Raw genomic sequence first — 17565 nt, 5'->3', positions numbered from 1 at the left:
TAAAGTGCAAAGCACAGAGTCTGGAACAACATAAGTACTCAATCAACGGTCTCCATTATTCTCACTATCATGAGCCCGTTAGTTATAACTGGGGGTCGAAAAAAAATCAACGGAGAACCGGAAAGGTCTGCAAACGGGGCGGGACACTGGAACCTCGAATTGAGGTGGGGGGGTGGCGGGGGAGAGCCCACACCAGCAGCCAATCCAGCTGTCCCGGGGAGGAAGAGGAGGAGCCACAGCCGCCCCCGGGACCTCGCTGCTCAGCCCCGGGCCGAGCGCCTGAAACCGCTCCGCTCCGCCGCCCCACGTCTCCACCCCGCCCGAGGCCGTCGCTCCTTCCTCGCGCCATCATGGCCTCAGGTGCCACTCCCGCGGCCGTGAAGGTGAGATTAGTCGTTCCGGCTGCTGCGGTCCTCCGTGCCCTGTCCGATCCCGCTCCCGCCCGGGGAGACCGCGCCTCTGGGCCGTGCGCCCAGCCAGTGTGCCCCCGCCGCGGCGGGGAGGGTCTGAGGCCGGTTAGCCCAGGGGCGGCGAGCGGGGGAGAGGGAACAATTGCAGAGTCGTCCCCCAACCTTTGGTCTCAGCTGCATCCGCAGCGCGCAGCGGGTAGGCAAGCACTTCAGAGAGGGACAGCGGACCGGTACTGCGCCCGCACCCAACCCTTCCCGAGCACCTTTCTGGGCAGATGCGTCTGGCCGAGGCTAGCGGGTGTGCCAGGTGGGTGGGCACTTGCAACCGCTGAGACAGGCTCCTTGAGCCCTGAGCGACTTCAACGCTTCCGCTCTGACTTGGCTCTCTGCCCGCGGCCCACGTGGGAAAACTGCATGCTTGCTCTTTTGCAAGCTTCCGGCTTTTTTGTGTGTTCTAAACTTAGGCCTTCTCTGCTTTGGGAACTCTTGAGAATTTTTTACAACACCGAAATGGAGTATAGGAATACTGGGCCACTCTCTGTTTGGAGGCCTCTGGCTTTAAACTGCTTTGTTGGCAACCTTGAAAGTTAGGGATCAGTTTCCTTGTGCCCTTGGTCCTCACAGGTCTCGGTACAAGGCATCATTGTGCAGTGGGAGCTTTGGCCGGAGGAGGGCACGAGTTCCGAGGATTGCAACAAGTTTCCCTGGGGCTTTGACGCACTTCTTCCTGGTTGATGTCTCGCAGGGAGAGACTGTAGAATTACAGTCCACAGAAATAAACAGGATCCAAGTTAAGATCTCTTCCAGGCTGTTTATGATCAGCTAAAAACTCAGTTGACTTGTTTGGCTTTAGAAATTCTTGGCCGTGAGATAGGAAGTTCCGTCGCCTCCAAGTATCTCTCTTGACTCCGCGTTTTGTGTTCAGTTCCCCCTGGAGAAGGCAAATCTCTGAGATCAGTGTGTAATCAACCAGAGTGATTAGCTTAGTAGGCCCTTGCAGCTTTCAGACACTTGATGTCAGGGGGTGGGTTGGGGAGAGTTGCAGTCACATTTAGATACTATATTCCCTTTGCCATTTTGAAAAGAATCTTGCATTAAACAAATATTGTAGAATGCCTCTTCCTTATCAGTCATGGAGAACAAAGCAGAATTTTTATGAAGCTCTTTTTCATTTCAGTAAAATGGGAACATTACTGCAGGGTTTGCTGTGACGTTAGAATTGTATTGTCTTTCTAGCACATGGCTGAAACTTATTAAATGGTAGTGCTTCTAAGTGAGGGAGCTGAGATTAATTTAGAACATCTTTTCTCCAAAAATTAAATTATGATAGGCCACAGCTTTCAGTGGGCAAGCAGGAAACTATCGCCTTTCCTTTACAGGAATACACTTAAAGTGACATTAAAAATAGAGAGCGGTGGTATTTAAAACAGCCTCACTTTAACCTGGTTTTGCATTCTCCCTACCACACAGTTTCCCTGTAAAATCAGTGCAGTGCATTTAAGTGCAGAATGGGCACTGTGATTAGAGCCCTGATGTAAATATTGAATGATGTATATTTTTGTTCTTGGCTAGCTACTGAATATAAAATTAATAGGTACAAATAGTGCTAAGCCTGCCTGCTGATTTCTCTCTTTGGGGTTAGAACAGGTGATAATTTTGCTGTTGCAAATCCATGATTCCTACACGATTTCTGCCACACTGCTGAGGCAACATCCTGTATAGAAAACATGAAATGCTAGTGTCCAGAGCAAAATAAGCTAATGAAAACCATATCCTATCCCCAGATCATAAAATATAGAGCTGGAGTGTTCCTTAAGACCATATAACCACACAAACCTATTTGGGCCATGGCTCCCCTAGGCAGCTGCCCAGCTTTTCTCTGAGGGATTAAAATTAAGTCTTGTTTACATGGTTGCTATAACAAGGAGGGGATATGGTCCCATCATAGTTGGGTAGTGGGCTATAAACAAAATGGTATCAATATTAAGGGGGACGGGCAAGTCTAGACTGTGGAGAACAGGCCTTTGAAGCTCTCCTTTTCGATGGCTGAGTGTGGCCAGCAAAGGCCTTCACACTGAAAGTCCTTGAGTGACCTTCAGAAACTGGTGGACAACCCACAGGCCCCAGTTAGAAACCAAATGACCAATGAGCCTTCATTTTTTGCCTAGAGACACAATGCCATTTGGGGCATGACAATTCCTCCCTTAGTATAACTGTCCTGAGCATTGTAGGACATAGAACACATCCTGGGTCCCCTCTCCCCACAGAATGCTGGTAGCATTCCCTCCAGTCATTGTGGCAGCCAGAAATTTCCCCATGGATTTCCAGGCACCTCCCAGGAGAGCCTCAGCACTTGGTTGAGGACCCCTGGGCTATAAATCCCTGAGACAGAGACCACCTGGTGAGGAGATGAAGCAGCAGGCAGGTTGGTGTCCTGGGGCTTTTTTGCTGTTGTTGCTTTGAGAAAGGTAGGGGTGTGTGTGTGTGTGTGTGTGTGTGTGTGTGTGTGTGTGTGTGTGTGTGTGTGTGTGTGTGTGTGTGTGTGTGTGTGTGTGTGTGTGTGTGTGTGTGTGTGTGTGTGTGTGTGTGTGTGTGTGCGCGTGTGCGCTTTGGGTCTTCATTGCGGTGTGCGGGCTTCATCTTGAGGTGGCTCCTCTTGTGAGGCACGGGCTCTAGGCACACAGGTTTCAGTAGTTGTGGCTCATGGGCTCTAGAGCTCAGGCTCAGTAGTTGTGGCGCATAGGCTTAGTTGCCCCGCGGCATGTGGGATCTTCCCAGACCAGGGATTGAACCCCTGTCCCCTGCATTGGCAGGCGGATTCCTATCCCCTGCACCACCAGGGAAATCCCTGAGGAAGGTTTTTTGATTGTGATTATTATCATAGTATTCTAGTCTGTGCCTCACAAGCATCTAAAGCAGTAGTTCTCAAAGCCTATGCTGCATCTGCACCCTCCTAGGAATTTGTTAGAAATGCAAATTCTTGGGCCCTTCCCCAATCCTGCTGAATCTGAAATGGGGAGGTGGGCAGCAAATTGGATTTTCAAGAGCCTCAGTATATTCAGGTACCCGCTAAAATGTGATAACCATTGGCCGTGGAGCTTTGAAAAGGCTGGGCATCTGCGTTTTTAACAAGTTCCTCAGGTCTTAGTGAACTAGTTTCCTTGGCTGCTCTCACAACCACCACAAACTGGAGGGCATAGAACAACACAGGTGTAGTCGCTTAACAATTCTAGCAGTCAGAAGTCCAGAATGAGTCCTATGGAGCTAAAATCAAGATGTCAGTAGGGCAGGTCCTCTTGGAGGGTCTAAGGGAGAATGTTTCCTTGCTTTTTCCGGCTTCTAGAGATCACCAGCGTTCCTTGGCTCTGGGCCCTACATTACATCACCTTTTCTCCCCCTGCTTCCATCGTCACATCGCCTTCTTCCTCATTCGACCTTCTTAAAAGGACACTTGTGATTACATTTAGGGTCCACCCAGATGATCCAGAATCATCTCCCCATCTCAAAATCATTAATCGCACAGGTAACATGCACAGGTTCTCGTAATTAGAATGCTGACAGGCTCTCTTGCAGGAGCCATTATTCAGCCTATGATGCTCAGCTAGCCCAGATTTCAGAAATTGATGACCTGGGCCCTAGAGCAAGGGTGCTCAATTATGGCTACACATTAGAACCACCTGAGGAGCTTTAAGAAAAATAACAACTCTGTCTTGTTCAATTAGAATATCTGGAATCTGGGACCTGGGCTTTGGTACTGAAAGCTCCCCTGGGGATTCTAGTATCCAGCAGCTGACCCAGGAGGAGCACCAGGAAGAATCCTATGTCCTTCCACAAGTGAAGGAGAGTGCTACAGAGTACAATAAGCTTTGAGGAAAATCCTCCTCAAAAAGTCACTGACCACTTCCGGAGGTGAATTGTATCTTCAAAGAGGGTGTCTACCCATTAGAATAATATCTTGACTTTGCAAGGAGAGGTTGGTTAAATAAAAACCACAGATGTTCTGAACCTGAAGTTCTTTTGGATTAGCACTCCCCCCACCAAGACCTCATTTAACTTTAATTACCTCTTCAGAGACCCTATTTCCAAAAATAGTCAGATCCTGCCCTTTGATGATCGCTAATCATCAAAGAAAGGCAAATCAGAACCAAAATGAGATCATCTCACACCTGTCAAAATGGCTATCATCAAAAAGTCTACAAATAACAAATGTTGATGGAAGCAACCTAAGTGCCCATGAGCACATGAAAGGATAAAAAAGTGGTATATATATACACAATGGAATATTAGCCGTAAGAAAAGAATGAAATTCTCCACTTCATGGAGTGCTAGTTTCCTCCATGTAGTATAAAGTGATGGTGAGCGGCTGTTGAAACCAAGTGGGGTATGTGAAATCTCCTGTGGCTAGTACCAGGGGAAGTGGACACAGGGTAGGGGTTGGTGTGAACCCTTTTGGCATCGTTGGAAGTAACCCTTCTGGCCTGGTAAGCCAACATTTAGAAAAAATGCTTACACAGTCTCAGAGAGGAAGTCAAACCATCTCTTCTTTTTGAGGAGTTTGACTTGGTGGTCTGCAAGTGGAAAAGTGTGGGATGAATCAACTTGCTGTTAAAATCTAGCAATGGCCTTGATGGACCAGGGGGTCCTTATTTCAGAACTTTATCTTGTGTAGTGAAGAAGTCCTGGCTGGGCAGAATTGGCCCAGAAATTCCATCTCAGACCTTCAACACTTTTCCTAAGCATTCCTAGCACTGCTTGGACTGAGGGCGATGCCTCTGGCCTAAGAAGCCTGGTAAGTATGCATGAGGTCATGCATGGACAGCCCCCTCCCTTCCAAGGTGGTTCACTCAGGTGCCTAGAGTTGCTGTTTCCGTGCTTGCTCTGTGACCTTGGTCCAGAACTTGAACTCTGAGGATCAGTTTCTTCATAACATGGAGACAAATTTCTAATAGGTTGTGGTGTTTATCAAGGATTCCAGGAGATACTGGGAGGTGGTACATCAGAGTGGTTGAGTATGAAAGATCTGGGTTCCAATCCCAGCTTTGCTCTTTATAATTTGCTCTTTGGACAAATTTCTTTTAAGTTTTGTGTTTCTCTTTCCTCTTTTATAAAATGGGTGTTACACTATAGGGCCCATCTTACAGGGTGGTTGTGAAAATTAAATGAGGTAAGGCCCCTGGAGAACTTGGCCACAGTGCCTGTGACATGTAAATGCGAAGACACAGTTACTTTATCAAGGCAGGTACTGAGTTGACCATTTGAATTTAGAGGCTGGAGGGGAATGACAGGCCACTGGTGCTTGGGAGTTTCGTCCCATAGTTATACTTTACCATGGAGCCAGCAGGTGGCGACATTGCCATATCTTGGCACTGCTGGCCTCCGTCTGCAGCAAGAAAAAGGTTAGGGATTGAGTTCCCTGGTGTGGCTGTACTCAGTTGCTACACTTGTCCTGTGTCCCTTCCAAGATATGGGTTTTGAGAAACAACTTGAGCCAGTTTGACTGGATGGGCTCTCCTGCAGATAATTCCAGTGCCAGAGAACACATGCTGGCCTTTCTGATGAGCTGTAATGGCTCTTGTTTTCACACCCAGTACTAAATATTCCTCACTGAGGGCTGAGTTAGCAGCTACCCAGTGCATGGTCATCATGCAGCCAGAGTGGTTTGGGCTGAAGCTTGGGGCTGCTGAGGGTGGGCTCCAGGGCAATGAACTTCAGCAACACCCCAACTGGCATTTCTTATTCACTGCTGTGAGGCTGGGCTGGCTTGCCTAAACAGAGGGTGGTTTCAAAACCAAGTCTGGTTTGTGTTGTATATACGAGTCTGAGTCCAGTGTTAGATCCAGAATGCGAGATGCCGTGGCGCAGGGGAACGGCCAGAAACAGCCAAGTCAGAGTGGTAGTATTTTTTTAAAAAAAAGGAAGCAAAAAAACACCAGATGTTTCCATGAGTAGTAGAGTCCCTAGAGGGTAGGCTGAGAGTAATTTCAAAGTCAGCAACTCAGTTTGGCAGTCTGAGGTGATGACATGGGCTGGACAGTTCATTACACCCCCTACCCCATCCCAACTATGATCTGTGGTGCTTCGGCCCTACATGAAATGATAAAATAAAGACATCAGCTAGAGGAAGGGTTAGGATTTAATAAAATAGTGCGATTTTTAAAACTTCTACTGAACTGAAATGAATTTAAACCCACTGACTTAAGTGAACACTTCTGTTGATTTGAAAACTGCAGTCCTGTATTGATTAGTCTTTACCTACAATGTTAAGTTTTAACAAAGAAAAATGTTGACTTGCTGCAGAATATGTAACCTGCTGTGGTTTCAATAATGTACCACAAGGTGGCAGCAACTTCAAAAACTGGTTTAGCCACTTGAGGAAGTTGTGGGATGCTTTCCAAGTACTAAATCATGTAACCTGCAGTTCTTTGTAAAAATCTTACTCGATCGCCCTTTTTCTTATTTTGTTGATTTATTTTTCTAGGAAATAGGGCCAGAAAGGTAACTATTTTCCCACATACTAGTATAAATCAACTCTGTAACCTGATCTCAAAATTATTTAATTCAGATGTTCAGTTAATTTTTAACTTTGGAGTTTTGTTCTCAAGGAGCTACTTCCGTTGAGTAGAAATTTTACTCAAGTGACAATAGATTTAAAGCTGCTCATTGAAAAAAAATGCTCAGGTGACTTTTTATTAGGTTTCTAGTTCATCTCTGTAGCCTGTTGCTGACAATTTAAATAGTATTTTTCCTTTAGGAAGTATCAACCCAGGGAAACCTTCCTAATGATTTCAGTTATTTCATTTTTAGTTAACAGTTTAGTTAATATATTTAGTTATCTTTGTAATTGTTTGTGTTCGGGTGTCTTAATCATCAAATTAGATTAACTCTATAGGGTAATATCAGGGTTTTTAGACTCAAATTACTTCCTGAAGACGAGGACAATTAAGTTAATGTGTGGAAAATGCAATACAACACTTAAAAATAACTTGGAACTACAGACCTTTGAATTACTTACTTACATTTACATGTATATGAATGACAGTTGGATTTCATAAATATAAATGAGGCTAACTTTTCATGCTATTCCAGATTCCTCTGTCTGTGATCCCTTACAGCTCTGATTTTAGTGGCTTGGGAAAGAAAGTCTTTCATTTCTTTATCAAGTGTGGTAATGAGGAGAAATCCTTACCAAATGGAAATGTTGAATATTTTCTATCCTAGTTGTTTTTTTTGTTTTTTGTTTTTTGTTTTTTTGTTTTTGCGTTACACGGGCCTCTCACTGCTGTGGCATCTCCCGTTGCACAGCACAGGCTCTGGACGCGGCATGTGGGATCCTCCCGGACCGGGGCACAAACCTGTGTCCCCTGCATCGGTAGGCGGACTCTCAACCACTGCGCCACCAGGGAAGCCCTATCCTAGTTGTTTTTTGAACATTTATTCCATCACTCATTTAGTAGAGATAATAAAATTGGTTAGAAAGTACTTTCTCCAACAATACTTACCTATTTTTAGGTTTGGCTTTATGATTTAAACTAGTTGAAGTACGTTTCCATGCTAATTTGTTATTCAAATAGTCAGCAAAAATGTGATTTAGTCCAAAAAGGTGACTTATGCTTTGGTTATTTCTGGAATATAGAAGGCTTTCGAATGTTTGCTGAATAAATGATTGCTTTTCAGGAATGTTCAGATTTTTAAAATAACTAGGGCTTAGCAGGAATGGAGAAGAGCATATGAGTATGGATAAACCAATTTGCTTAAAATAATGATTTTGTTTCTACTGAAAACTGATCAAATGTGATATCTTTTTATTGTCTCCTTCAGATTGGAATAATTGGTGGGACAGGCCTGGATGATCCAGAAATCTTAGAAGGAAGAACCGAAAAATATGTGGACACTCCATTTGGCAAGGTTAATATCCAGTTAGTGGAGACATACTAGCTTTTTTCTTTCTCCTTGCTGGCTTGAGTTTTAAGTTAAAAAATTTTTTTAAATTGCTTTTGTCTTGGCAGCACAGGGCTGCCTGCCCCAGGCTGAGAGAGGCCAGGAGTTCTGTTATTGGGTTCTGCTAACTGAGACAGTATCCCTGAGATTGCCTTGGACTTGACTACTGAGAACATGGCTTTTAAATATGTACAAATAATTTCTTAATTATATCCCTAGAAGCCAGATGCTCATTTCAAACACAGGAACTGTACTCTTCAGATCACTGCATTCAAATCAGCTTCTAATTTGGGGCCTATCGGTCATACCACAGTCTTTAACAAATGGGAGGAAATATCTAATGGCCTTTTCTTAGTAAGCCCTGGCCCAGAGGGGGATTTTGGGGGGACTGAGAACACAACTGCATAACTGAATTGGAAATAAAACACTCCTCCTTTTCTATTAAAAGGAGGCTGTTTAGTTCTCCCAGCCCTTGTGTCATCCAGCCAGGGTGAGGGTGTCTGCCTTCTCCTAACTCCATAGGGCTACTTCCAAATGCTGTGGTTCCTCTGAACCTCCTACGAAGAGCCCTGTATTTGGCAATCCCAACCAAACCCTCCTTTTCAGCCAAGTCTTTAGATTTGATCCGGTATCCTCCGAGTCCTCCTGTCAGCTTGCTCACTTCTTAGCCTCATGTTTTCTTAACCTCCTAGGTTCTCAGACCTTTTCCTCCATTACCTGAGGTCATCTTGTGGCCATCTTAGACCTGGTTAACACAGCAAATGGTTCCAGTACTGAGTTCTTAAATTCCCTGATAAGGGGCCTCCTATTCCTTTTGCATTTCACTCTCACACCTGTTCTTGAACCTGCCAAATAGACTTGACACATCTGTGTATGATCAGTGTGGCGTCAGAGTCCCCAGGGGTGCTTGCTACAAATAGATCTTACTAAATGGTACCTACCCACGCACGCTTCTAAGTCTTACGAATCTCTACTGATAGAGAGGGCTCAGTAAATATTGAGTGACTAAGCTGATCCATCAAATCTAGACTCTTTCACTTCTTTGAAATATACCCTCAGACCCCAAGTTTCTATGAATCCTACTACAAATGAACAATTGAAATGGCAGCTTTTTGATTGTTTCTATATGTGTTTTTAAATCACTGACTTGTAACCATTTTACACTATGTGCAGCCTTCTGATGCCTTAATTTTGGGGAAGATAAAGAATGTTGATTGTGTCCTCCTTGCAAGGTAACGTATTTCAAGCTTTTGAATGTTACTACTAAAGAACATTTTAAATTTAACTTAAATTCTGAAAAGAGTAATGATGCAGGTATGAGTTTTTAATGTGTTGGTGGAGCCATAGCATCTGAGTCATCTTTATTGCTTACAGTTTCGGGGTAGGTTTTCCTGACATTGGAGATTAAAGATCTTGCCTATCCCCCCTTAGGTTGGGAAAATGTTTAGAACAATCCAATGAGTGATGCAATGATTTGACTAAACTTGAAGCTCTGCTTTCAGTTCTAGCTGCAACAGGAAGTGTTTTCTTTTGTTCTTTTCTGTCTTTTATCTTCTAGTTAACAAGATCAAGAAAAACTGCTTCATTCGTGACCCCTTGTGTAGTAACAGTTCTAGATTTGTGGGGAGTGGGTTTCGGGTCGCTGAAGTGGGTTCTCTGTGGCGTCTACACCCTTATTGCCTTGACAGGGCTCGTGCTGTTCCCTAAAGAGAAGAGCAAGTCATTTTATCACACAGTTAGAAATTAGTCAGACTGCATGTATTAGCTTTCTATTGCTGCATAACAAATGACCACAAATTTAGCAGCCTGGAACAGCATACATTATCCCACAGTTTCCAGGTAACCGGAGTGTGGGCACAGCTCATCTGGGTCCTCTTCAGGGTCACACAAGTACATATTGTGTCACATGGGTATATTTAAGTGCTTGTTCTTATCTGGAGCTCCAGGTCCTTGTTCAAGCTCACATAGGAGTTGGCAGAACTCAGTTCCTCAGGGTTGAAGGACTGAGGCCGTCAGCTCCTAGAGGCTGTCCATGTTCCCTGCTTTGTGGCCCTCCCCGTGGGCAGTTCACAAGACAGCAGCTTGCTGCTGCAAGGCCAGCAGGAGGGCCAGGTAGTGCATGCTGGCAGGCTGGGGCCTGATCATGGGAGTGACTCCCAGCACCTTCCGCTGTGTTCTGTTGGTTGGAAGCATCTCAGGTCCACCCACAGTCGAGAAGGAAGGAATTATTCAGAGCATGAAAATGAAGACCACCCTAGGGTCTGTCTGCCACACTGCATTTTTGAAACGGAAGTGGCTTTGCTGAGTCCAGTAAAACTAAATTTTAGTTCTAGATGGTCGCATAGGGTTGATTTCAGGCAACCTTCTTTGTTGGTCTGTGGTCATTGCTGGAGAAACACTTAATTTTTTCCAGACTGTAAGAGAAAATGGTTCGTGTTGTAGCCCCATGGTGAAGGTTTTATACTCTTGCCAGCTGAACTGAAGTGTGTCGGACTGTGAACCACTTTATGCAGTGGTTCTTAACTCCTTTTGATATGTGAATTTCTTTTGAAAATCTAATCAGAGATTTGGAGACCAGCCTTAGAAAAATGCATGCACAGTAGTCCCCTCTTATCCACGATTTCAGTTACCCATAGTCAACTGTGGTCCAAAAGTATTAAATGGAAAAGTCTAGAAATAAACAATTCATAAGTTTTAAATCTTGTGCCGTCCCACCCCCTCTGCTCGGGTCAGGAATCATCCCTTTGTCCAGCGTATCCACACTGTGTACACTACCCACCTGTTAGTATAGGAGAAAAACATAGCATATGTAGAGGTCAGTACTATACGCAGTTTCAAGCAGCCACAGGGGGGGTCTTGTAACGCATTTCCTGTGGATAAGCGGGGACTACCATACTTTCTGGGCATTCATGGACTTCCACCTTCTGAGAGGTCGTTTATGACCTTGGGGTAAAAACCCTGATATGCTAATGCTTGTCTGCAATTATGTACAAATTATTTCCATATTCTTAATTCTGTTGTTGGTGATCAGAAGAGACATTAAAGTTTATTTCAAAATATCAATATGGAATGATACAAGGGATATTGGATAGCAACCCTGTGGTGCAGGGTTTTTTATTATCCATTTTACAGATCAAAAAAAAAAATTGGGGGCTGAGAAAGCTGAGTGATTTTGATGAGGTCACACAGCTAGTAAGTGGCAGAGCTAGGATTTGAACCCAGGCAGTTTTACTTCAAAGCCCAAACTTTTAATCATTATCGTACAAAGTGAGATTTTTGTGTGTTGTTACTTCCTTGAAAGGCTGTTTCTATATTATCACATGTGAAGACCACTAGTCACTTGACACTTAGCCTTCCTGTGGCAGAACATTACCTGTGATGTTCGTACTTTTTCAAGCAGCTCAGGGTAATTTTAACTCTGGGAAATACTGCTTATAAATATACCCTCTAACGTGTGAAGTTTTAAAAATAATTTTAGAAATCAAGTTCCCATTACTGGCTGTTTACTGGCACACTGTGTGTGTGTGTGAGTGTGTGTGTGTGTGAGAGAGAGAGAGAGAGAGAGAGAGAGATGGGGGAAAGAGTGTGTGTGTAAGTACTCAGTTTTTCGTCCAACAGATTGAACTACTCATACAGCAAGTCCAGTTCTAGGTACCAGCAGGGAAGACAGATAAGGGCCTCACCATCTCAGGGCTGATGCTAGTGGGAAGGATGGACACTGAGAAGGAAATATATAGTTTGAGTGGTCAATAGGTGCCAGAAAGAAAAATAAGGTCAGGGCGCAGTGATGTGATGGAGATGCAGTGGTCGTGGAAAGCACTCCTCTGGGGAGGTGATGTGGGAGCCAAGGCTGAGCAGGAATGAGTGTAGCTAAGCAGCAAGGCCAGTGAGGCTGAGCCCCGGTGGGAAGGGATAAAGGTAAGGACTGACGTTGCCGTTTGTAGGCCGGGCCCAGATGATATGAGCGCCATGGCAGAGTGTTTGGATTTTGTTTGAAGCGTGACACGAAATCGTTAGTGGTTGTGTTAAGTGTGCTGGGGCTGCCATAACAAGGTGCCACAGACTGAGTGGAAACAGAAATTTGTTTCCTCACAGTTCTGGAGGGTAGAGGTCGGAGATCAAGGGGTCAGCAGGGTTGGTTCCTTCTGAGGTTGGGAGGGAAGGATCTGTTCCGGGCCCCTCTCTTTGGCTTGTACCTGTCTTCTCCCTGTATCTTCACATGTTCTTCTCTGTGTATGTCTGTGTCTTTTTATAAGGACGCCATTTGTGTTGGATTAGGACCCACCCTAATGACTTCATTTTAACTTAATTATCTCATTAAAGACCCTGTCTCTAAATATGGTCACATTCTGATGTACTGGGGGTTAGGATTTCAGCCTAAGAATTTGGAGGGGACATAATTCAGCCCATAACAGTAATGATGCGTGAGGTGATCCATTCTTGGACCATACCTGCTGATGTCAACATAAACAACTGGGAAGTCTAATATTTTAAATGTTTCATTAATTTATTTGGGTGATCAGGCAGAAGAGAATAGAGAGATTAGACTGGAAACTTGAGTTTCTATTTTGGGTGTTTCTTCCTTGGCACCTCTTGTTTTCCGTGTCATGGCTTATGAGAGACCAGATGCCTCAGATTCTGGGGTGTTGGTGCCCCACAGGATAGACATGGCATATTTTCCTGGAGAGTGAATTCTAAGTAAGCTATTACCTACTCTTGATAGGAAAGTAAACTATGAAATGTAGATTGAGTCTGCACTTTATTTTTATTTTCGGCTATGTTGGGTCTTGTTGCTGCGTGCAGGCTTTCTCTAGTTGCGGTGAGCAGGGGCTACTCTTCGTTGTGGTGCACGGGCTTCTCATTGCGGTGGCTTCTCTTGTTGCGGAGCATGGGGTCTAGGCGCGTGGGCTTCAGTAGTTGTGGCACGTGGGCTCGGTAGTTTTGGCTCTCGGGCTCTAGAGCGCAGGCTCAGTAGTTGTGGCGCATGGGCTTAGTTGCTCTGCGGCATGTGGGATCTTCCCGGACCAGGGCTCGAACCCGTGTCCCCGCACTGGCAGGTGGATTCTTAATCACTGCACCACCAGGGAAGTCCCGAGTCTGCACTTTAAAACCACATAGTTTATACTTAAAGTAGGCTGGTTGTTGCCTGGCCTGTTCTCACTCTTCCCCTGCCAAGGAAAGCATTTTGGTGGGAAGGGCTGGAAGGCACTGCTGTAAATGAGTTTTCTTTTCCAAGAGTATTAAAAATGCCCTGCTCAGGCTTCCCTGGTGGCACAGTGGTTGAGAGTCCGCCTGCCGATGCAGGGGACACGGGTTCGTGCCCCGGTCCGGGAAGATCCCACATGACGCAGAGGCTGGGCCTGTGAGCCATGGCCGCTGAGCCTGCGCGTCAGGAGCCTGTGCTCTGCAACGGGAGAGGCCACAGCAGTGAGAGGCCCGCGTACCACAAAAAAAAAAAAAAAAAAAAAGCCCTGCTCACTTCTCTACCATATTTAATATATTTACTCTCTTTCCTTAGGCATGGGAGGCAGCATACCATCATGCCTTCGAAAGTCAACTATCAGGCGAACATCTGGGCTCTGAAGGAGGAGGGCTGTACACATGTCATAGTGACCACAGCTTGCGGTTCCTTGAAGGAAGAGATTCAGCCTGGCGATATCGTCATTATTGATCAGTTCATTGACAGGTGAGCAGTCGTCTAAAATGCTCAGGCTCCTCCTGTACTATCGTTCTCAGCTCAAGTGGATAATGTGTGGGGACTTGTGGGAAAGGGGCCACAGGGCCACAGATACAAAATAGAAGAATCATCATGAACTCTCAAGTTCCTAATTCCCAGCTTCAACATTTATCAGTTTGTAACTTTAAAAGAACTTTTTAAAAAACAAATTACTTAATATTTCCTTAGTATTTGATGTCTAGGCAGTGTTCTCTTTTTCCCTATTGTCTCACAGACTTTTTTTTTGTAGTTGGTTTGTTGAAATGAGGGTCCAGAGAAGCCTTTTTTTCTTTTTTGTCCTATAGTCTCCCCACATGCTGGATTTTACTGATTGCATCCTTAAGTCTCATTTAGTGTCTTCCCCTGTCCCCTGTGTTTACCGTAAACCAGTGCTTAACTCCGGAGGCCTGATCGGAACCAGGTTTGAATTCTTGGTGAGAATCTTTCTGCATCATATCAGGAGGCACGTAATGTCTGGTTGTCTTTTCGTGATGTTAAGATCAATAGTTGGTTCTGGAGCTAGGGATTTTCTGTTACTTAATTGCACAAGGAACCTGTAATGTTCCTTTACCAAAATATTGAACAATAATGGACTGCCAAGATCCTGGGCTTTCTCTGCATTTAGAAGTAGTTGAAGAAGTCACAAGAAAAGGGGTGGTCTCCTAGGGATCCCATCCTCCTGCTGCCCCCACCTCCCATTCCTGGGGGAAGTAACCACTTCCCAGAATGCTCTGGATGGAGACATATAACTGCAGTCTGCTACTTGCGCCAGAGCGGTGGGAGAAGTACCACAGAGAGTAAACCACCTAGTAGCTCCTATCAGCGTCCCCCATCCATTCACCCCGACCGTCACCTCAGTCCTTCCTGCTCTTCCAGTCTGTTAACTCTGGGCTCACTGTACCCAACGCCTCTCCTACCCTGACTGTTATGGAAGGAAGGTTTATTCAGTCCTGTTCTGTGTGTCTTCTGCTTTTCAGGTATTTAAATATTCCCTAGTCCATCAGAAGCATTGAATGTTACTGGATGAAATGAAGCTATTAGCTTGAACCAAATGAAATTGCCTGTTCTGTAAGTTAGAAATGGTTGAATATCAGTAATTTCATGTGGTTCAACCTAATAAATAATGAGCATAGACTAAAATCATTACACGCCCCTCCCCTTTCATTTTTCCTATCATTTTTCTGCACCTGACACTGTATGTTTTTCATCTTCCCCTCTAGAATGTAAACCGTGTGAGGGCACAGACCCCATATGTCCTGTTTGCCACTTTATCCCCAACACCCACAATACTACCTGGCCCGTGGTTGCTCAGTCAGTATTTTTTTTTTTTTTGCGGTACGTGGGCCTCTCACTGTTGTGGCCTCTCCCGTTGTGGAGCACAGGCTCCGGATGCACAGGCTCAGCGGCCATGGCTCACGGGCCCAGCCGCTCCGTGGCATATGGGATCTTCCCGGACCGGGGCACGAACCCGTGTCCCCTGCATCGGCAGGCGGACTCTCAACCACTGCGCCACCAGGGAAGCCCAGTCAGTATTTTTTGAGTGACTGAATGAACATGATTGTTTGAAGGGAGAGGGAGGCTGGAGTTTGTGTTTAGGGGACATCTTGATCAAAATCTTTATGGCCATCAAAGACATGTGTTTGGGGGTAATGACCTAAGAAAATGGGTGCAATTCGGTTTTTTTAATAATGCAGTGCACAAAACTCTAGAATGATGTGGATTTTTAAAGTATGATAGATGGTACTGGAAAGAAAAGTTTGGCTTGGATACTAAGCCTGGGATTAATTTGTTACTTACGTGGTGTAACTGTACACTGTTGCATTTCCCAGATCTTTTTCTCACATGTAGTAAATGTAGATGTTTCACATACTGGCTCTCAAGAAAGTAGGTGGGGCACAAAGAGAATAGAAAGAGAACAGGCGTTGCCATCGGATCTGGTTTCTTTCTGCCTTGGCACTTATTAGCTGTGTGACCTTAAAATCTTCTGGTATCTGTTTTCTTCTATGTGCCATGTCTATAACCTGCCTCCTTAGTCTCGCCTTGGGAGTTCTGAGTCCCTAGCGAGTGCCTTTTATGGATCTAGCATGTGGTACCTGCCCAATAAATGCCTTTACTGTGAGTCTGGCCTGGAGTATGTCTGCTAGTTAGCATCACTTGGTAAAAACAGAATAAAAGGTCTGTTGAAAGAAGGATCCCCTAAGTAAATAACATTTAGAATGAAATCTCAAATTTTGTATCAATTATGTATTGCAACAGTAACATTTTTGATATATTAAGTTACATAAGGTACTAAAGCTCATTTTACCTGTTTCTCTTATACTGTTTTGATGTGGGTGCTAGAACATTTTAAATTACATATGTGCCTTGCATTATTTTGCTATTGGAGAGCATCTTCTAAGTGTTACTGCTGCTGTTTGAGCTATGTGGTTTCTGTTAACCAGGCTTGAGAATGTCTTACAGGAGAGGAGAATCAGAACTTTTTGCCTTGTGAGAAATGCCCTACATGTGTTGTACTGACAGCACTTTTTTATTTTAAAAGAGTAAATCCTGGTGTGTTGAGGCAGGCATCTGAACCTCCACTTAGTCCTGTCATCAGGCATGAATGGTGAGCTGCAGGCTGTGCTGTTTGCAGCCTCAGTGCCCATAGCTGCAACCACAGCCCCAGAATGTTTGATAGGACTGCAGCATCCTGCAGAGGTGCACAGAGGATTAGAGCTGTGGGGACAGGAGCACTGAACTCTAGAAGGGTCATCTTGGCTCTGTTTGGCCTCAGGCAGGTCACTTTACCTATGTGGGCCTTGGTCCTCTCTTCAGAATTACAGGTTGAACTCCATCACTTAAGCTCCTTTTCCTTGCACTGTCCATGGGTTCTTCTCCAGGGATTGATCTAGAAACACATATTTGCTTACTACTGCTATAACTTTGCCAGCACATCGTCTTAGAAAAAATATCCTCATCCTAAAGTGTCTTCAAAGACTAGAGGGACTGTTTTAATCTCCCTGACATATATTTGTGATAAAGAATCAAAATGGAATAGTATGGCTATTCTTTTTTAATAGATAGCAGAACTAGAGCATCTTGCTTTCTTTGCCCTCAGTGCTCAGCATATGGGAAAAAAACACCAACCTGGCTTGTCAACCATGCCACGCATATCTTAGAAGTCACTAAGATTTAAGAGTGACAGGTAGCTTTGATTTTTATGGTTGTTTTTAAAATCATTAGATTCCTATAAGCTAAAAATGAAAAATACCCTTGAAGGTGTCTGACAGGCTGAAAGCTCTTTTAGGAAAATAAGATCATTCTCTTCTGAAAATCATTGGGTTTGCTCATGCTACGTTCCAGCCTGTGAAAACTTGAAAGCCTCGGCGTGAGAAAAGGGGAATCCTGGGTGTGGCTGACCTGGAGAAATCAGGACAGCAGACAGGTGGGGAGAGGAGCTGGTTCCAGTATTTTTGGGTGTGTGTACTCAGTCCTTGCATCTGTTTCTCAAACATGCTAGGA

General features: G+C 44.7%; 1 protein-coding gene across 1 annotated transcript in view; it reads left to right on the top strand.

Annotated features, from left to right (window-relative positions):
- Positions 1-220: 220 nt before the first annotated feature.
- Positions 221-17565, top strand: part of MTAP (methylthioadenosine phosphorylase) — a 38616-nt gene continuing 21271 nt past the window's right edge. Inside the window, exons 1-4 of the mRNA XM_060101971.1 lie at positions 221-383; positions 8229-8315; positions 9522-9580; positions 13867-14034. Coding sequence (XP_059957954.1) covers positions 351-383; positions 8229-8315; positions 9522-9580; positions 13867-14034 — 347 coding nt within the window. The 5' untranslated portion in view covers positions 221-350. The remainder of the gene's footprint in view (positions 384-8228; positions 8316-9521; positions 9581-13866; positions 14035-17565) is intronic.

This window comes from Mesoplodon densirostris, chromosome 6 (assembly GCF_025265405.1).
Source record: "Mesoplodon densirostris isolate mMesDen1 chromosome 6, mMesDen1 primary haplotype, whole genome shotgun sequence".
Taxonomy (NCBI): Eukaryota; Metazoa; Chordata; class Mammalia; order Artiodactyla; family Ziphiidae; genus Mesoplodon; species Mesoplodon densirostris.
This window is presented reverse-complemented; position numbering and strand designations above follow the sequence as displayed.